The sequence below is a fragment of the Salmo salar genome, chromosome 09 (genome assembly GCF_965601325.2).
Source record: "Salmo salar chromosome 09, fSalSal1, whole genome shotgun sequence".
NCBI lineage: Eukaryota > Metazoa > Chordata > Actinopteri > Salmoniformes > Salmonidae > Salmo > Salmo salar.
Genome location: NC_138299.1, coordinates 52,160,001 through 52,181,808, shown reverse-complemented (window position 1 = coordinate 52,181,808; position 21,808 = coordinate 52,160,001). Strand labels below are relative to the sequence as shown.

The 21,808-nt window shown below is 41.3% G+C and overlaps 2 protein-coding genes across 4 annotated transcripts in view; both read left to right on the top strand.

The window, feature by feature from the left end:
• Positions 1-257: 257 nt before the first annotated feature.
• LOC106611142 (transmembrane protein 87A) lies at positions 258-18,300 on the top strand. The gene is made up of 19 exons (XM_014211039.3): positions 258-489; positions 1,273-1,330; positions 1,756-1,853; positions 2,513-2,629; positions 2,775-2,822; positions 4,336-4,392; positions 5,282-5,432; positions 5,603-5,664; positions 7,810-7,993; positions 8,206-8,305; positions 8,911-9,004; positions 9,309-9,489; positions 9,687-9,745; positions 11,144-11,247; positions 11,620-11,696; positions 12,332-12,402; positions 13,358-13,410; positions 16,699-16,729; positions 16,896-18,300. The coding sequence occupies exons 1-19, from the start codon at positions 385-387 to the stop codon at positions 16,935-16,937; spliced, it is 1,692 nt and encodes a 563-aa protein (XP_014066514.1). The 5' UTR covers positions 258-384; the 3' UTR covers positions 16,938-18,300.
• A 1,035-nt stretch (positions 18,301-19,335) lies between these two features.
• LOC106611471 (VPS39 subunit of HOPS complex) overlaps positions 19,336-21,808 on the top strand; it is a 41,514-nt gene continuing 39,041 nt past the window's right edge. For all 3 annotated transcript variants that reach the window (XM_045723768.2, XM_045723769.2, XM_045723767.2), the window contains exons 1-5: positions 19,336-20,002; positions 20,405-20,470; positions 20,640-20,704; positions 21,439-21,481; positions 21,630-21,724. In XM_045723768.2, the coding sequence (XP_045579724.1) occupies positions 19,930-20,002; positions 20,405-20,470; positions 20,640-20,704; positions 21,439-21,481; positions 21,630-21,724 (342 nt within the window). In that variant the 5' untranslated portion in view covers positions 19,336-19,929. The remainder of the gene's footprint in view (positions 20,003-20,404; positions 20,471-20,639; positions 20,705-21,438; positions 21,482-21,629; positions 21,725-21,808) is intronic.

Below are 21,808 nucleotides of genomic sequence, written 5' to 3'. Positions count from 1 at the left end.
AATGTAGAATGGTCTTAATGTACAGCTCGAACTCCTTATTAGAAAACAAGGAAGAGTGTTTTTTTTTGTTTTTATAAGTTTATTATTTTGTATTCTTTTTGTATTCGTTTTTAAAAAATACATTATTATATATATATTTTTTTTTACATTTATTGATGACATTTTTCACGTGAACACAATTAGTATTAAGAGGTCAAATTGATTTTCTTTATCCTTATTATATCGTATCCGTTCGTCTCCACACTCGACGTCATCCACGTGTCCGTTTGGCGTGTCCGTGTGTCCGTTTGGCGTGTCCGTTTGGCGTGTCCGGTTAGCCTCTCCCTCAGCAAACAGACCCCGGCCCGGAACTGACTGCGGAACTGCGTCGTACACAAATTTAAAATGACAGATGTCACGGTGTTTTTGTCATGTTTGTTGTTTTTTATTTCAATTTTACGTCCAGGGATCGGGGCAGAAGTGTCCTTGTGGAATGTCGACATCAACTCAGTGAGTACATTCGCCGTGACTGTCCTGTATGTGTGTTGTGTGTGTTGTTAACGTGTCAGCATGACAGTATTTCAATATCAGCTGCAGTAGGTAGATAGCTAAGGAACCTCAGCCTAGCCTAGCTTAGCTTAGCCTAGCTTAGCTTAGCCTAGTTTATCCTAGCTTAGCCTAGCCTAGCATAGCCTAGCCTAGCAGGCTTTTTAAAGTACAACAGTCAAGCCCAGGGAAGTAAATGAATCCTGGGTTGACAGATGTAAACTGAAGGTGTACTGAAGCTAACGTTACATTGTTTTCATTAGCAATATTACATCACATGATCTGGGAAGATAGGCTACTAGCTAGCTACCACAGATTATTTGCTACTAACGTTACTCCTTGAGCCTAGAAGAGTCAGTTGTGTCCTCAATAACCTGAGAATACTGTAATATATATATATATATATATATATATATATATATATATATATATATATATATATATATATATATATATATATATATATTAGTATATATATTAGTGTACTATAATGTCTACAGTGTACCTGCTCCAACTCATTACCACTCACCTTAAGGTCAGGTAGTGAATGGAATATTGCGTATAGCTAGTTTGCTTATTTCTTTAATTGAGATTTCATACTGTTAACAAGTCTAAGGCTAACGCTTGATAACATACCAAACTAGCTAGTTGTCTGATGTTGTATTGCCCAACCATGACAAGTATTTAGATAAAACCTTGTCCAAGGTGCTTTGCTGCTGTGGTAACTTGATCTATTCGTTTCCATAGTCACAAAATGCAGTCTTCCGGAAGACACTGTACGCCAACACAACTATTTTCATGAGATGTAAGTATAGTAAGCCTTGGAATAAAACAAAGATGATGATTTGTTTACAGACCAAAAAGATTGTTTTGACGGCTGTAGTTAAACAGGGTTTTCCTGTTACTCCTGTCCGTGCAACTTACTCACGGGCTTCGTCTGAAATGGCACCCTGTTTCTTATCTGCTCTCTAGTAAAAAAAATAGTGCACTATACTGTATAGGGAATATAGTGCTGTTTTGTACACATCCTGACCATATGGCTATGTTTCTCCCAGTATCCTTCATTTCACTACAAACACTTTGGTACGGGCCTTACACTTTTCCCATCATTACAAATTATTACACTTCATATAACCTTCATAAGAATGTAGTACAAGTAGCCAATACAAGTATTTCCCCCTCCTCTTCTTTCCCTGTGTTTCTGCTATTGACTCTCCTCTCCTCCTCCAGTCCAGGGCGACTTGGCTTTATGTGATCCCACCCTGGCCTTCAACATCAGTTGGTACCTCCGTTCCTCTATCTGCTACAATGAAGTTTTCAATACTCCAGTGAGTACAATCCCTTTTTGTTTTTCTCCTCCCCCCTTCTTCTTCTTCTCTGCTGCCCATTCTTACAGGCAGACTCATCATAACCCTGCACACGAACCACAAATAGCACACAGAGAAATAGTAATACGTATCCAACTATGCCATCGCATTAATGTTGTAATAGCAGTACCACAAAAATAGTGTGTTGCCTGGAATTTATTAGACACCAAGTTCTCATTTACAATTGCGACCTGGCCAAGATAAAGCAAAGCAGTTCGACAACATACAACAACACAGAGTTACACATGGAGTAAAACAAACATACAGTCAATAATACAGTAGAAAAATAAGTCTATATACAATGTGAGCAAATGAGATGAGATAAGGGAGGTAAAGGCAATTAAAAGGCCATGATGGCAAAGTAAATACAATATAGCAAGGAAAACACTGGAATGGTAGATTTGTAGTGGAAGAAAGTGCAAAGTAGAAATATAAATAATGGGTTGCAAAGGAGCAAAATAAATAAATACAGTAGGGGAAGAGGTAGTTGTTTGGGCTAAATTATAGATGGGCTATGTACAGGTGCAGTTAGAAGAGAAGAGACATGTTCCTGTTTTGTCCTTTTTTTTTCTTCTTTTTGTGCCCAGTCAGTGAGTTGTTTCTCTTTCTACTTCCTGTAGGACAACAAGGCACTGACTATGTTTGGTCTGGATCACATGCTGAAGAAGGACTGGAGCGGCTTCTACAGCCAGGGATACATGTACTTTGACAACTGCTCAGTTCTTTTACAACCCAAGGTTGGTTGGCTATTCTGTTGTTGTTGTTGTTGTTGTTTGTGGGGGGGGGGGGGGGGTGTTGCCATACACTGACTTAGAATTCTTGGTTGATGTATTATATCTCTGACCCCCCCCCCCCCTCCCCTCCCTCCATTCCTCCTTCCAGGTGTACTACACAGACTTCAGCCCCTATCAACCCCTCATCAGTCCACAGGTATTATTAGACAGTGTATTCAGACGCGTTGATAAAAAAATAAAAAAAAATAAAGTGCTGTTACGTTACAGCCTTATTCTAAAATAAAACAACACATGATACCCCGTAATGACAAGGCAAAAAAATAAAAAAAACAGTACATTTACATAAGTATTCAGACCTTTCACTCAGTACTTTGTTGAAGCAGCGATTACAGTGATTACAGCCTCGAGTTTTCTTGGGTATGACGCTACAAGCTTGGCACACCTGTGTTTGGGGAGTTTCTCCCATTCTTCTCTGCAGATCCTCTCAAGCTCTGTCAGGTTGGATGGGGAGCGTCACTGCATAGCTATTTTCAGGTCTCTCCAGAGATGTTCGATTGGGTTCAAGTCTGGGCTCTGGCTGGGCAACTATGTTACATTCCGAGACTTGTCCCGAAGCCACTCCTGCGTTGTCTTGGCTGTGTGCTTAGGGTCATTGTCCTGTTGGAAGGTGAACCTTCACCCCAGTCTGAGGTCCTGAGTGCTCTGGAGCAGGTTTACATCAAGGATCTCTCTGTACTTTGCTCCGTTCATCTTTCCCTTGATCCTGACTAGTCTCCCAGTCCCTGCCTCTGAGAAACATCCCCACATCATGATGCTGCCACCACCATGCTTCACCGTAGGAATGGTGCCAGGTTTCCTCCAGACGTGACGCTTGGCATTCAGGAAAAATAGTTACATATTGGTTTCATCAGACCAGAGTATCTTGCCTCTCATGGTCTGAGAGTCCTTTAGGTGCCTTTTGGCAAACTCCAAGCGGGCTGTCATGTGCCTTTTACTGAGGAGTGGCTTCCGTCTGGCCACTCTACCATAAAGGCCTGATTGATGGAGTGCTGCAGAGATGGTTGTCCTTCTAGGAAGTTCTAAACATCTCCACAGAGGAACTCTTTAGCTCTGTCAGAGTGACCATCAGGTTCTTGGTCAATGCCCTTCTCCCTCAATTGCTCAGTTTGGCCGGGTGGCCAGCTCTAGTTAGAGTCTTGGTGGTTCCATACTTCTTCCATTTAAGAATGATGGAGGCCACTGTGTTCTTGGGGACCTTTAATGCTGCAAAAATGTTTTCGTACCCTTCCCCAGATCTGAAGCTCGACACAATCCTGTCTCGGAGCTTTACGGACAATTCCTTCGACCTCATGACTTGGTTTTTGCTCTGACATGCACTGTCAACTGTGGGACCTTATATAGACAGGTGTGTGCCTTTCCACATCATGTCCAATCAATTGAATTTACCACAGGTGGTCACCAATCAAGTTGTAGAAACATCTCAAGGATGATCAATAGAAACAGGATGCACCAGAGCTCAATTTCGAGTCTCATAGCAAAGGGTCTGAATATTTATGTCAATAAGGTATTTCTGTTTTTATATTTGACTTCTATCGTGGGCAGATATGTAGAGAATGTTTTTGTTCAAATCAAGAGGTGCGGTCAAAAAGTGATTTGAAATCAAATGGATAAGCCATCTGTGTACTCACTATCACTCTGTTGTTGTTTAGAGCGAGGAAGGCAGGCCTTCCAATCAGAGTGCTCCACAGGGGTGGCTGGAAAAGCCGGTAAGCCAATCAGAACTCTGTTTAATAGTGTGTTTTATAAGATTTATGTAAACAGGTTGTATATAGTCATGCCTGTGTCTAAATGGGTTTTGCATTGAAAGTGTGCTTCTGAAATGGCAGCATATGGACCCTGGTCAAAAGTAGTGGACTAAATACAGTGGTGTTAAGTAGTTAAGTAAAAATGCTTTAAAGTACTCACTAAACAGAGAACATCCCTGGTCATCCCTACTGCTTCTCTAATCTGGCGGACTCACTAAACAGAGAACATCCCTGGTCATCCCTACTGCTTCTCTAATCTGGCGGACTCACTAAACAGAGAATATCCCTGGTCCTCCCTACTGCTTCTCTAATCTGGCGGACTCACTAAACAGAGAATATCCCTGGTCATCCCTACTGCTTCTCTAATCTGGCGGACTCACTAAACAGAGAACATCTCTGGTCCTCCCTACTGCCTCTCTAATCTGGCGGACTCACTAAACACACATGTCTGAGTGTTGGAACGTGCCCCTTCCTATCCATATATTAAACAAAACAAGAAAATTGTACCATCTGCTTTGCTTAAAATAAGGAATTTTAAATGATTTATACTTAAATTTATTTTTTGATATTTAAGTATATTTTAGCAATTACATTTCCTTTTGATACTTAAATATATTTAAAACTAAAGTATTTTACGCCACACTTGACTCTCAATTGCGCGACGTAATCCATTTGGGTTCCAGGCGTGTCCGTATGGTGACTCACTTTTACTTGAGTCATTTTCTATTAATGTATCTTTACTTTTACTCAAGTATGACAATTAGGTACTTTTCCCCCACCACTGGCTAAATAGGGAACAGGGTGCTATTTGGGATGCGTTCGAAGTGTCTTGTCATGTGTCCCCTTGAAGGATATAGGCGCTGTGGCCAAGGCGTGGTCCGACAGCCCCTACCTGTTTATAGTGAAGGTACAGCCGCAGCAACGTGGAGATGCCAGCGGGGGGCGCCCTGGAGCAGAGGAGGAGGAGACTAATGACGTCCAGGGAAACTTGGCCTTTATCAGTCAGTATTACCGTAACTTAACACTCTCTAATATAAACATAGGCCTTTGACTTAGTGCTTCATCATCGAAGTGCCCTTCTGTCTGCAGAGCAATGAGAAATTGACGTTGTCTGAGACTGCCTGTGTCTGTGCCTGCCTGTGTCTGAGACTGCCTGTCTGTGTATTTACAGTGACCGTGGAGATGAAGGGGCCTCGTGAATACTCCTCCCCTGCAGACTGGCCTCTTATGATGGTATGTTACTAGTTTTATTCGTCACATGCACAAGTACAGTGAAATGCTTAGCTTGCAAGTCCGTCCCAACAGTGCAGTATTCAATATCAAAATAGTGTAACTGAAGAAAAAATACACAAGAAATAAGAGATACATAAAACAATAGGAGAATGTATGCTGTATACTGGGCCAGGTCTAGGGCCAGGTCTGGGGCCAGGTCTAGGGCCAGTGTCAGGTCTAGGGCCAGGGTCAGTGTCAGGTCTAGGGCCAGGGTCAGTGTCAGGTCTAGGGTCAGTGTCAGGTCTAGGGCCAGGTCTAGGGCCAGGTCTAGAGTCAGGGTCAGGTCTAGAGTCAGAGTCAGGGTCAGGTCTAGGGCCAGGGTCTAGGGCCAGGTCTAGGGCCAGTGTCAGGTCTAGGGCCAGTGCCAGGTCTAGGGCCAGGTCTAGGGCCAGGTCTAGGGTCAGGGTCATATGTACAACATGCAGGGATACTGAAGTAGCTGAGGTAGCTGAGGTAGCTGAATTCACACCCCTTGACCTTTAACACATTTTGTTGTTACAAAGGTTTATTCAAATGGTTATAATTGTATTTTTTTGGTCAACTATCTACACAAAATACTTGAATGTCAAAGTGGAAAAAAAATGTTAACTTTTTTTTTTATGTATGAAAAATAACACTAATATATCTTGATTAGATAAGAATGGTGATGTATTAGTTAGGATGGTATATTATGGTGGTATATTATGATGGTATATTATGGTGGTATATTATGGTGGTACGTGTTAGGATGGTATATTATGGTGGTATATTATGGTGGTACGTGTTAGGATGGTGTATTATGGTGGTGTATTATGGTGGTACGTGTTAGGATGGTGTATTATGGTGGTGTATTATGGTGGTGTATTATCATGGTATGTGTTAGGATGGTATGTGTTAGGATGGTATATTATGGTGGTATGTATTGTGATGGTATATATTATGATGGTATGTGTTAGGATGGTGTATTTTGATGGTGTATTTTGGTGGTATATTGTGATGGAATGTGTTAGGATGGTGTATTGTGATATGTGTTAGGATGGTATATTGTGATGGTATTCGTCAGTTAAGACGGTATATTATGATGTCATGTTTCAATGTCCGGAACAGCTGCTCTGTTTCTTCCTGTACCGGCCTCTCTGACGTGTATAGTGTGTGTTCTACCTGGTGATGTGTATAGTGTGTGTTCTACCTGGTGATGTGTATAGTGTTTGTTCTACCTGGTGATGTGTATAGTGTTTGTTCTACCTGGTGATGTGTATAGTGTTTGTTCTACCTGGTGATGTGTATAGTGTTTGTTCTACATGGTGATGTGTATAGTGTTTGTTCTACCTGGTGATGTGTATAATGTGTGTTCTACATGGTGATGTGTGTGTTCTACATGGTGATGTGTTTGTTCTACATGGTGATGTGTATAGTGTTTGTTCTACCTGGTGATGTGTATAGTGTTTGTTCTACATGGTGATGTGTATAGTGTTTGTTCTACCTGGTGATGTGTATAGTGTTTGTTCTACATGGTGATGTGTATAGTGTTTGTTCTACATGGTGATGTGTGTGTTCTACATGGTGATGTGTTTGTTCTACATGGTGATGTGTATAGTGTTTGTTCTACATGGTGATGTGTATAGTGTTTGTTCTACATGGTGATGTGTATAGTGTTTGTTCTACCTGGTGATGTGTATAGTGTTTGTTCTACCTGGTGATGTGTATAGTGTTTGTTCTACATGGTGATGTGTATAGTGTTTGTTCTACATGGTGATGTGTATAGTGTTTGTTCTACGTGGTGATGTGTATAGTGTTTGTTCTACCTGGTGATGTGTATAATGTGTGTTCTACATGGTGATGTGTGTGTTCTACATGGTGATGTGTTTGTTCTACATGGTGATGTGTATAGTGTTTGTTCTACATGGTGATGTGTATAGTGTTTGTTCTACCTGGTGATGTGTATAGTGTGTGTTCTACCTGGTGATGTGTATAGTGTGTGTTCTACCTGGTGACGTGTATAGTGTGTGTTCTACCTGGTGATGTGTATAGTGTGTGTTCTACCTGGTGATGTGTATAGTGTGTGTTCTACCTGGTGATGTGTATAGTGTGTGTTCTACATGATGATGTGTGTTTGTTCTTTCCCAGTTCTACATGGTGATGTGTATAGTGTATGTGTTCTTCGGGGCTCTCTGGCTCTTCTGGTCTGCCTGTTACTGGAAGGATCTGTTGAGAATCCAGTTCTGGATCGGAGGAGTGATCATCCTGGGCATGTTGGAGAAAGCTGTCTTCTACTCTGAGTACCAGAGTATCCGCTACAGAGGAGACTATGGTCGGTTAAATTCGCGCTCTTATTTAGAAATGCACGGTCATTTAAAAAAACATTTTTTTAAAATTTTTTTATATATGTCGATCAATCGGTTGATTTGATTTAAAGGAGAGTTGCATCATGGTCATTCTCTTTTGTAAAATCTGTAAATTTACTTTCAACTCACATCTACTTTTTGTTGTTTTAAAATGTTTTAAAATGTTGTCCCTCCACAGTTCAAGGTGCTGTAATCTTTGCCGAGTTGCTGTCTGCTCTGAAGAGATCTCTGGCTCGGATCCTAGTGCTCATAGTCAGTCTGGGCTACGGCATCGTCAAGTGAGTTCATCCCAAATGGCACCCTTATTCCCCCCTTTTTTTTAAATAGTGCACTAGGGCCCACAGGGCTCCAGTCAAAAGTAGGGCACTATGTTTAAAGGAATAGAGTGTAATTTGGAACGCGTACAATATGAATACTGTACTGACTATGATGACCCTGTTCTGTGGGTTCAGAACTGAACTGCTGTTATTGTCCATCACCTACTGATTTGTATGGTATCAATGGAGGTTTCCCCTACTGTCACACTACAATCTTGTACAGTGTTTACATGTACAAGGAGTTGTGACCCACACACACACACACACACACACAGCATAGGTTTTACTATCCTTGTGCAGACTTTGGGGGATTTCCGGTACCCATGAGGATACTAATACACACACACACACACATACACACACACCAACGCCCTGTTTTTATGGCCTAGCTTTGACCACACATCTGGGCCCGTATTCACAAAGCGTCTCTGAGTAAGAGCGCTGATTGAGGATCAGACCCCCATTCTTTTTCAATCTGTACTCTGAGACCTGTTTTGTGAGTACAGGCACTGATTTCCCTTCTCCTCCCCCCTCCCGCTCCTGTTTTCCTGCGCTGTCTCTCACAGACCCAGGCTGGGCACCACAGTCCACCGGCTAGCAGCAGTAGGCCTGCTCTACCTGCTCTTCTCCTCTGTGGAGGGAGTGCTGCGCGTCACAGGAGTGAGTCGCTACAGATAATCGCTACACTTCTCATCTATATATCACTTTGAGACACCTTGGAAGTTTGTGGATGCGTCTCTGTCTCTCTCGCTCTTTGAACTGTCCCTCTGTCCTCAATCTTTTTCTCTCTCTCTCTCTCTCTCTCTCTCTCTCTCTTTCTCTCTCGCTCTTTCTCTCTTTCTCTCTCGCTCTTTCTCTCTTTCTCTCTCTCTCTCTCTCTCTCTCTCTCTCTCTCTCTCTCTCTCTCGCTCTTTGAACTGTCCCTCTGTCCTCAATCTTTTTCTTTCTCTCTCTCTCTCCCCAGGGTTTCTATGGAACCGTAGCCCTGGTGGCTAACCTGAGTCTCTCTCTCATTGACTCCTGTGTGATGTGGTGGATCTTCATAAGCTTGTCCCAGACCACTCGTCTTCTGAAGCTGCGTAGGAACGTAGTGAAGCTGTCTCTGTATCAGCATTTCACCAACACACTTATCTTCTCTGTTCTGGGTGAGTTTGGAGGAATATTTATGAATGGTTTTAATGTCACAGCGCTATGAAAGGCACAGCTTTTCAATTTGATATGATTTTATTGTACTTGGGTACTTACTTTAAAAAATTGATTCTGTTAATCTCAATATTGAATAAACAAAAGATAAATTAATAAGTTATTTATTTTAACTTTTCACTTTGTTTTGTTTCCGTAGCTTCTATTATCTTCATCATCTGGACGACCAAAGTGTTTAAGCTGGTCGACTGCCAGACCGTGAGTTGGTAGATTTTACACTGAACAAAAATAAAGTATTGGTCCCATGTTTCCCATGAGTTGAAATAATAAGATCCCAGAAAATTTTCCATACGCACAAAACTCTTATTTCCCTAAAAATGTTGTCTACAAATTAGTTTTACATCCCTGTTAGTGAGCATATTCTCCTTTGGCCAAGATAATACGTCCACCTGACAGGTGTGGCATATCAAGAAGCTGATTTTTAAACAACTTGATCATTACGTAGGTGTACCTTGTGCTGGGGACAATAAAAAAGTCACTCTAAAAGGTGCAGTGTTGTCACAACAACGCCAACGCCACAGATGTCTCAAGTTTTGAGGGAATGTACAATTGGCATGCTGACTGCAAGAATGTCCACCAGAGCTGTTGCCAGAATGTACATTTTTCTACCATAAGCCGCCTCCAACATATTTTTTGAGAATTTGGCAGTACGTCCAACCGGCCTGTGTATGGCGTCGTAAAGGGCGAGCGGTTTGCTGATGTCAACGTTGTGAACAGAGTGCCCCATGGTGGCGGTGGGGTTATGCTATGGGGCAGGCATAAGCTACGGACAACGAACACAATTGCATTTTATCGATGACAATTTGAATGCACAGAGATACCGTGACGAGATCCTGAGGTCCCATTGTCATGCCGTTCATACACTGCCATCACCTCATGTTGCAGCATGTCGCAAAGGATCTGTACACAATTCCTGGAAGCTGAAAATGTCCCAGTTCTTCCATGGCCTGCATACTCACCAGACATGTCACCCATTGAGCATGTTTGGGATGCTCTGGATTAACGTGTGTGACAGCATGTTCCAGTTCCCGCCAATATCTAGCAACTTCACACAGCCATTGAAGCTGAGTGGGACCAACATTCCACAGGCCATAATCAACAGCCTGATCAACACTTTGTGAAGGAGATGTGTCGCGCTGCATGATGCTAATGGTGCTTTTCTGAACCACACCCCTCTTAATTAAAAAAAAATATTTTTTAAGTATTTGTGACTAACAGATGCATAATGAATTTATTTAAATTGACAGATTTTCTTATGAACTGCAAATCCTTGAAATTGTTGCAGTTTTCGTTTTTTATATATTTTTGTTCAGTGTATTCCGTGTATATAGTTCAGTGTATATAGAATATTTGTTCATATTCGAAACAAATGATAATTGATTATGATGTACTGTCTGCTGTTGTCTTGTGTTTTTTAATACACTGTGTGTCTGTCCACTGTGTTTCTGTCCACTGTGTCTCTGTCCACTGTGTCCACTGTGTGTCTGTCCACTGTGTCCACTCTGTCCACTGTGTGTGTGTCTGTCCACTGTGTGTGTGTCTGTCCACTGTGTGTGTGTCTGTCCACTGTGTGTGTCTGTCCACTGTGTCTCTCAGGGTTGGAGGGATCTGTGGGTGGACGATGCGTTCTGGCGTCTCCTCTTCTCCACCATCCTCCTGGTCATCATGGTGTTGCTACGACCCTCCGCCAACAGCCAGAGGTCAACATTATGTTCTAACAGACTATATACCTGCCTAATGTTTTCAGAGAGATCAGAGGTCATTTGTAATAACATTAATAATATATATACACACAATAGTAACAGTGTAGTTATATATATATATATACACACACAGTAGTAACATATACACAATAGTAACAGTGTAGTAACACATATATACATACACACACAGTAGTAACATATACACAATAGTAACAGTGTAGTAACACATATATACATTACAATGTAATATATACACACACACACACACACACACAGTAGTAACATATACACAATAGTAACAGTGTAGTTATATATATATTTATATAATAGTATATAGCGCCTGTCTGAGGCTGTGTTGTGTTCTCGCAGGTTCTCCCATTCCCCTCTGATCGATGAAGACGATGAGGAGGATGAAGCCAAGGAACCCATGCTGAATGAAGCCTTTGGTGAAAGACTTTAACCAATTTAACGTTATGATTTCCTGCTGTATTGATATAATATATGACAATAGGGATCTCTAACGGGGTTGGGGTCAATTCCAGTCTAACAGGGTTGGGGTCAATTCCAGTCTAGCGGGGTTGGGGTCAATTCCAGTCTAACGGGGTTGGGGTCAATTCCAGTCTAACGGGGTTGGGGTCAATTCCAGTCGAGCGGGGTTGGGGTCAATTCCAGTCGAGCGGGGTTGGGGTCAATTTCAGTCGAGCGGGGTTGGGGTCAATTCCAGTCGAGCGGGCTTGGGGTCAATTCCAGTCGAGCGGGGTTGGGGTCAATTCCACATTTTCCTATTTGAAAAGCATTGACGAGAATTGGAATGGAATTTCACTGTACTTCCTGAATTGACCCCAACCCTGGTCTCTACAGTTACTTTAGAAAGTATATATACCATTTGACTTACATTTTGTTATGTTATAGCCTAAATTCAAAATGAATTATATACATTTTTTTTTATTTACATTTGTGAGAAAAAAAATCGATTTAATCCATTTGAATTCAGGCTGTAAACACAACAAAATGTGGAATAAGTGAAGGGGTATGAATACTTTCTGAAGGCACTGTATCTAACTCCACATTTCTGTTCCAGAGGGGATGAAGATGAGAGGCACCAAGGCTGAGACTAATGGAGCCCAGTCACAGAAACTATTGAGTAAAGAGGTCAGTCCATTCAATTCAATTGAAAACTACTGAGTGAAGAGGTCAGTCCATTCAATTCAAAACTACTGAGTGAAACGGCGAGTCCATTCATTTCAATTCAAAACTACTGAGTGAAGAGGTCAGTCCATTCAATTCAAAACTACTGAGTGAAACGGCGAGTCCATTCATTTCAATTCAAAACTACTGAGTAAAGAGGTGAGTCCATTCAATTCAAAACTTGAGTGTCTCCCTTGATCCTAGGTCCTGGCAGTGCTGTGCAGACACAGGACAACTGAGCTTTGGAGGAATACGCAGATTTAAAGAGGAGTCCGTAATTTGCTGTCTAATGATCATGATCTTTTCCTCAAAGAAGTTCATGAATTTATTACTGCTGAAGTGAAAGCCATCCTCTCTTGGGGAATGCTGCTTTTTAGTTAGCTTTGCGACCGTATCAAAAATAAATGTGGGATTATTCTTATTTTCCTCAATTAAGTTGGAAAAATAGGATGATCGAGCAGCAGTGAGGGCTCTTCGATACTGCACGGTACTGTCTTTCCAAGCTAGTTGGAAGACTTCCAGTTTGGTGTGGCGCCATTTCCGTTCCAATTTTCTGGAAGCTTGCTTCAGGGCTCGGGTATTTTCTGTATACCAGGGAGCTAGTTTCTTATGACAAATGTTTTTTGTTTTGTTTTTAGGAGTGCGACTGCATCTAGGGTTTTACGCTAAGTTCAATTTAGTTCTTCAGTTAGGTGGTTAACCGATTTTTGTACTCTGACGTCCTTGGGTAGGTGGAGGGAGTCTGGAAGGGCATCTTGGAATCTTTGGGTTGTCCGAGAATTTATAGCACGGCTCTGGATGATCCATGGTTGGGGTCTGATGACTTAACTTAGTCATCTTTTCACAGTCCAATCTGATTCAAGACACTGTTTTGCGTATTTATACAAATAAATGAATGTATCCTTTCTCTTGTTCTCAGGATGAAGACCTGAAATGGGTTGAGGAGAACATTCCCACAACTGTTGCTGATGTGTGAGTAGGAAAGAAAGGAACATTTTGAGGTGTATTGGCCCAAGTTACTGCTACGTTCATATAACTGGTCACCTCTCTGCTCTCTCAATTCAAGAAATGCTTTATTGGCATGAATGGTGGTTCATGGTCAAAAATTTGGACACACTTACTCATTCCTGGGTTTTTATTTTATTTTGAATATTTTCTACATTGTAGAATAATAGTGAAGACATCAAAACTATGAAATAACACATATGGAATCATGTAGTAACCAAAAAAGTGTTAAACAAATCAAAATATATTTTATATTTGAGATTCTTCAAAGTAGCCACCCTTTACCTTGATGACAGCTTTGCACACTCTTGGCATTCTCTCAACAAGCTTCATGAGGTAGTCACCTGGAATGCATTTCAATTAACAGGTGTGCCTTGTTAAAAGTTAATTTGTGGAATTTCTTTTTTTTTCAGTTTGTTGTGACAAGGTAGGGGTGGATGTCTATAGTATTCTCTCTGGAATGCAATCTGGCTTCCGCTCAGGTTATGGATGTGTCACTGCAACCTTGAAGGTCCTCAGTGATGTCACCATTGCCCTTGATTCTAAGTAATGTTGTGCTGCTATTTTTATTGACTCGGCCAAAGCTTTTGATACGGTAGACCATTCCATTCTTGTGGGCCGACTAAGGAGTATTGGTGTCTCTGAGGGGTCTTTGGCCTGGTTTGCTAACTACCTCTCTCAAAGAGTGCAGTGTATAAAGTCAGAACATCTGCTGTCTCAGCCACTGCCTGTCACCAAGGGAGTACCCCAGGGCTCGATCCTAGGCCCCACGCTCTTCTCAATTTACATCAACAACATAGCTCAGGCAGTAGGAAGCTCTCTCATCCATTTATATGCAGGTGATACAGTCTTATGCTCAGCTGGCCTCTCCCTGGATTTTGTGTTAAATGCTCTACAACAAAGCTTTCTTAGTGTCCAGCAAGCTTTCTCTGCCCTTAACCTTGTTCTGAACACCTCCAAAACAAAGGTCATGTGGTTTGGTAAGAAGAATGCCCCTCTCCCCACAGGTGTGATTACTACCTCTGAGGGTTTAGAGCTTGAGGTAGTCACCTCATACAAGTACTTGGGAGTATGGCTAGACGGTACACTGTCCTTCTCTCAGCACATATCCAAGCTGCAGGCTAAGGTTAAATCTAGACTTGGTTTCCTCTATCGTAATCGCTCCTCTTTCACCCCAGCTGCCAAACTAACCCTGATTCAGATGACCATCCTACCCATGCTAGATTACGGAGATGTTATTTATAGATCGGCAGGTAAGGTTGCTCTCGAGCGGCTAGATGTTCTTTACCATTCGGCCATCAGATTTCCCACCAATGCTCCTTATAGGACACATCACTGCACTCTATACTCCTCTGTAAACTGGTCATCTCTGTATACCCGTCGCAAGACCCACTGGTTGATGCTTATTTATAAAGCTCTCTTAGGCCTCACTCCCCCCTATCTGAGATATCTACTGCAGCCCTCATCCTCCACATACAACACCCGTTCTGCCAGTCACATTCTGTTAAAGGTCCCCAAAGCAAACACATCCCTGAGTCACTCGTCTTTTCAGTTCGCTGCAGCTAGCGACTGGAACGAGCTGCAACAAACACTCAAACTGGACAGTTTTATCTCCATCTCTTCATTCAAAGACTCAATCATGGACAGTCTTACTGGCAGTTGTGGCTGCTTTGTGTGATGTATTGTTGTCTCCTTCTTGCCCTTTGTGCTGTTGTCTGTGCCCAATAATGTTTGTACCATGTTGTGCTGCTGCCATGTTCTTGTCATGTTGTGTTGCTACCATGCAGTGTTGTCATGTGTTGCTACCTTGCTATGTTGTTGTCTTAGGTCTCTCTTTATGTAGTGTTGTGGTGTCTCTTGTCGTGATGTGTGTTTTGTCCTATATTTAAAAATAAAAAATTTACTTTTTTTATCCCAGCCCCCATCCCTGCAAGGAGGCCTTTTGATAGACCATCATTGTAAATAATATATTTTTCTTAACTGACTTGCCTAGTTAAATAAATACAGAAGGTGGTCTTTTGCCAAATAGGGCTAAGTCCATATTATGACAAGAACAGCTGAAATAAGCAAAGAGAAATGACAGTCTATAATTACTTTAAGACATGAAGGTCAGTCAATCCGGAAAATTAAGAACTTTGAAAGTTTCTTCAAGTTCAGTCGCAAAAACCATCAATGCTGAAATTGGCTCTCATGAGGACCGCAACAGGAAAGGAAGACCCAGAGTTTTTATTTATTTAACCTTTATTTAACTAGGCAAGTCCAGTTAAGAACAAATTCTTATTTACAATGACGGCCTACGTCGGCCAAACCCTCCCCTAACCCGGACGACGCTGGTCCAATTGTACGCCGCCCTGTGGGACTGTAGTATCGAATCAGGGTCTGTAGCGATGCAGTGCCTTAGACCGCTGCGCCACTCGGGCACCCTTACCTCTGCTGCAGAGGATAAGTTCATTAGAGTTCACTGCACCTCAGATTACAGCCCAAATAAATGCTTCACAGAATTCATGTAACAGACGCATCTCAACATTAACTGTTCAGAGGAGACTGTGTGAATCAGGCCTTCATGGTCGAAATTGCTGCAAAGAAACCACTACTAAAGGACACCAATAATAAGAAGAGACTTGCTTTGGGCCAAGAGTCCAAATTGGAGATTTTTGGTTCCAACCGCCGTGTCGTTGGGAGATGCAGAGTAGGTGAACGGATGATTTCCGCATGCGTGGTTCCCACCGTGGTGTAGGAGGTCTGATGTGTGGGGGTGCTTTGCTGGTGACACGGTCAGTGATTTATTTAGAATTCAAGGCACACTTAACCAGCATGGCTACCACAGCATTCTGCAGGAAAAGCAGCCAACAAGTGCTCAGCATATGTGGGAACTCTTTCAGACTGTTGGAAAAGCATCCCAGATGAAGCTGGTTAAGAGAATACCAAGTGTGCAAAGCTGTCATCAAGGCAAAGGGTGGCTACTTTGATGAATCTCAAATATAAATATTTTGATTTGGTTTGGTTTAACACTTTTGGTTACTACATGATTCCATATGTGTTATTTCATAGTTTTGATGACTTCACTGTTATTGTACAATGTAGATAATAGTAAAAAAAATAAAGAAAACCCCTTGAATGAGAAGGTGTTCTAAAACCTTTGACTGGTAGTGTACATTTAAAAAAATCATATATGAACAAATAATATATATACAAAAATAAAACAAATAAGCAATTATCTCTGTCTCCCTCTCTCTCTCTGCTCCCTCTCTGCAGAGCCCTCCCAGTAATGCTTGACGAAGAGGAGGTAAATAAGGAACTTCTCTCTCATAATAACTGCCGGTCACATTTTTGTCTATTTAAAAAAATAAAAAATAATTAAAAAAAGCTCAGTCAAAAGTTATATTTTGTGTTACCATCATTCAACAGAGACTCATAGGACACATGTTTCTCTTGCGCATTTTTGTCCCCAGGAAATTCTGAAAACCAAGATGGAGAGATCCAAAATGGAATGACCGAGTGGGGGGGTTTCACTGAGGCAGCCATTGATGGAGTTTAAATGAAGTGACCCATCAGATCCTATATTTATGTAAACACTTTTTTATGTTCCTTCATTTTGAGCACCGCCATGCAGCCGCTAATAAACTCTACGGCTTTGCCAAATGGCCACCTATTCCCTCTGTAGTGCACGACTTTTGACCAGGGCCCATAGGGTCCCATCTGGCCATGATGCTGTATCCTCAGATAGGAGTGGCAAGTCGATGGATATTTTTTATTTTACCTTTTTATTTAACTAGGCAAGTCAATTAAGAACAAATTCTTATTTACAATGACGGCCTACCGGGGAACCGTGGGTTTAACTGCCTTGTTCAGGGGGCAGAAAGACAGATTTTTACCTTGTCAGCTCGGGGATTCGATCCACGCTGCCTGCCACCCCCAATATAGCTTGAAGTGTGCACTCGTTCGCTACCTCCCCATAAATCTAAAAGCATTGGATTGGTGGAGGCATGGACTAGTGGGAGTTTCCACCCATTTCCTTTCAAATCAGTGAAGGGAAGTGAAGAAGTGCACACTTTGGAAGGAAGGAGAGATAATTGGGATATAGTGAGGGAGTGGGCTGGCAGCAGTGACATACTGCATGTATAGTATTATATATTTTGGTAAATCTAGGTCTGCATCCTAAATTGATCGCACAAATATTGGCCTGGGCCCTGGTCAACAGTAGTGCACTACCCTATGGGGCTCTGGTCAACAGTAGTGCACTACCCTATGCGGCCCTGGTCAACAGTAGTGCACTACCCTATGCGGCCCTGGTCAACAGTAGTGCACTACCCTATGGGGCCCTGGTCAAAAGTAGTACACTACATAGGGTTCCATTTGGGATGCTACCTGTCACTTGGCCCAGTGAGTCAGTCAGTCTGCCATTGACACTTATCTATAATAGTATTGACACAGTGCAGTCTGATAATTTTGTCTATTTGTTAAATGCATTATTATGTGTCACTGTGAGGCTTTTTATGTCAGTTTCTGCCACCACCTCCCAAGATAATTAATTTCACGTTCCCCCCACAATGCTGGCGCAGTGCAATTTACTGAGACACACAGCAGAGGATCAATACTGGGCAGCCCGTGTAAACACAGCCTGTGTGGCCAGACCAGGCCCACTGACCCAGTAATTTATTCTACAGACAGCATATGGTTTTTTATTGTTAAATTGTCCTGCATTGCATTGTTTTTTCTTTGTTTTTTGTTTAGCAGGAAATAAGGACAGCATCTAATGTACAGTAAAGTGGGTCTGCATTGTAATTTTTTTTTTTGTTACATTATTGTATGCGTTTTTGCTGTTTATTCTGGGATTAAAGTTTATATTAAAACATTGTCATCGTGCAAATTAATACAATATGTGTGTAGTATTATGTGAAATGAAATGTACCTTTTTTTAAAAAAAATTTAGGGTCACAAGATACTCATTCTCTACTACGACCCTGTGCTAGAACGCTGGTGAAGGTTCACCTTTGTTATATATAATTCATCCCTCGTGATTGTACTCACATATTATCCATTATATTGACCCGATTTTCGAGTGGCCGCTCAGACAATGGAAATACATGTCCATTAACAAAGCACAACTTCGATATAAAAGTATTTTTTAGTATTCTTTTTTTTTTTAAATCAAAGTTGGCGGTGTGTCACGTGTCCTATTTATTTTTATTTATTTTATTTATTTCACCTTAATTTAACCAGGTAGGCAAGTTGAAAACAAGTTCTCATTTACATTTGCGACCTGGCCAAGATAAAGCAAAGCAGTTCGACAACATACAACAACACAGAGTTACACATGGAGTAAAACAAACATACAGTCAATAATACAGTAGAAAATTAAGTCTATACACAATGTGAGCAAATGAGGTGAGATAAGGGAGGTAAAGGCAAAAAAGGCCATGGTGGCAAAGTAAATACAATATCGCAAGTAAAACACTGGAATGGTAGATTTGTATTGGAAGAAAGTGCAAAGTAGAAATATAAATAATGGGGTTGCAAAGGAGCAAAATAAATACAGTAGGGGAAGAGGTAGTTGTTTGGGCTAAATTATATATGGGCTATGTACAGGTGCAGTGATCTGTGAGCTGCTCGGACAGCTGGTGCTTAAAGCTAGTGAGGGAGTTTCCAGTTTCAGAGATTTTTAATTATATCAGATTATATCAGTGTATTCGTAACAACCTAAGAAATTGCGAAACTTCTATTTGACCAAATAAGCCATTACATTTAAAAAAAACAAAAAACATTTTTAGGGGGGGATTTGACCAAATTCGACACCCGTACAAAACCCTCCTCGCTTGGTGGGTGAGGAAAACGGCAGCTGCAGGAGGAGACAGATTTTTTCGGGGGCGAGTTTCTCCTCTCGCTTCACCTCTTCCTCTCTGATGTACTAATCATGTGACTTGCCTGTCAAATCCCCGAGTCAGTAAGGAGCTAGCAAACACATATATATATTTATCTCTTGTGTTAGCTTATTGACTAGCAGAATATGTTGTAGGAGTATTTTAGCTTCTTCTTTTTTAGATTTCTGTGTCAATTAAGTTGTTATTAAGTGGTCGGTTTTAGACTAACATGGGATGATACGGAATTTTGCTACCGCCAGCTAGCTAACGCGTTATTATTTTTGGTGTCCTCTCGCTAACATAGCATGTTAGTTAGCTAATCAATTCGTTCGCTGTTTTTGTTTTGAATGTCATGGCTTCAACGAATGACAGAGGAATTATTTTAAGGTTACCTCCACGGATTAAAGATACTATTTGATCGAAGAGTAGGACTTGACATTTTTTTAGACGTACCTTTTGTAACGTTGCCCCCCAACAAAGTGTTTTTGTTACCAACGTTACCAGTTAACGCTACAGTACCGTAGCTGACAAACGTTAGCAACATAACTGTTGTTTTCGTTTTAACTTGCTATCTTCAACTGGTTTTGATGATTTAATTGAACGGGAAATCAACTAGGTAACTACAATGCATGACGCTTACGAACCGGTCCCTATCCTGGAGAAACTGCCTCTTCAGATTGACTGTCTTGCTGCTTGGGGTAAGTTGTCATAATGTCAACAAGCTAACTACAGTAGCTAGCTAACATAGTAAATTATTGTTGCCATAAACTACCTAACTAGTTAACTAGGTAGGTACTAAGGTAGCTGGTTGGTTTGTTTACCGGATAATTATCTGATAACTCTTGTCAGCTAGTTGGAGCAAAGTTGTCTTGATGAGTTTTGAGGTGACACTACAATTTGTAAACAAAGCAACCCTGTCTTGCACCTGGTCGAGGACGTGGAGAGGTTTTAATAAATAATAATAATAATACCATTATAATTTCTCAAGGTGATGTGTGTTCCCTATGTAGTGCACTACTTTTGACGAGAGCCCTAGTGCACTACATTTTGAGATGTAGTCATACTTACTGATCATGACCTTCTCCTCTATCACATAACAGAGGACTGGCTTCTGGTTGGGACTAAACCAGGTCATCTCCTGCTCTACAGGATAAAAAAGGATGCAGGTGAATAAGAGAGAGAGAGAGAGACGTGTCCTGTGTCCCTGTATATTTGTATGTGAATGTTTTGACGTCTACAAGCATAGTTTCCAGCGTCATTGTGTTTTTCCCCCCCTCGTTCCATAGGATGTTTCCTTGTTTGAAACACTTGCTATCTCTCTCTCTTCCTCATTAGGTACCAACAGGTTTGAGGTGACGCTGGAGAAATCCAACAAGAACTTCTCCAAGAAGATCCAGCAGGTAATTTAGTCAGATGAGATTTCAAAATGACAGTCATTTTTATCTATTTATCTATTTATTTATTTATTTAAAATGATGGGTGTCAGATTAAAGAAATAGAGTAGACACTCCATTGTCCTAGCCTGGTTCAGTTGCTGCCATTGTCAAGCCAAACATGGTATGACAATGACTGACGAGGATTTGGTGTTTGTTCGTGGTCATGTGCTAGCTTAGCCCCATTAGCATCATCCTTCTCTATATGAGTACAACTCAGGGTATACACTTCATACCACAGCTGGAACACGTGACCGCCATCTTGACGACGACAACAACAAGGAACCTCCTTGATAGCACAATTTGGTATTTCAAGCTCTGGAAAGAGCTTACGGCCCGTCCTCACATCCGTCACTTATTCTACCGTTGTCCTGCTGTCAACATAGACATGAAATCACTAGTCACTTTAATAATGTTTACATATATTTGCTTTACTCGTCTCATATGTATATACTGTACTCTGTTATACTGTATTTTAGTCTATGCCACTCCGACATTGCTCGATCTAATATTTCTTAATTCCTTTCTTCTACTTTTACATTTGTGTGTATTGTTGTGAATTGTTAGATATTACTGCACTTGTTGGGAGCTAGGAACACAAGCATTTTGCGACAACCGCAATAACATCTGCTAAACGTGTGTGTGTGTGACCAATAAGTTTTGATTTGAAGTTCAAACCTCCTTGTCTCTCCTTCTCACAGCTGTTTGTTGTGTCACAGTACAAGATCCTCATTAGTCTGTTAGGTAGGTGAAACATGTATATTCTCTTCAGTAAACAAGCAGGTATTTTGTTTACTTGAACATGTGGTTGTTGATCTCAGTAATCCATAGGTCCTATGTTTTTCAAATATTGCTTTTTTGTGTGTGTGTGTACTCTTCTCTCCCCCTACAGAGAACAATATCCATGTCCATGACCTTTTGACCTTCCAGCAGATTACTGTGGTCTCCAAGGCCAGAGGGGCAACGCTCTTCGCCTGTGACCTGCAGGTGAGATAACATGTTTTTTGACGTGAACCAGTGATTTCTATTTATCTGTAGCTCCTGTAAAATCTGTTTCCTTTGTGTAAAATG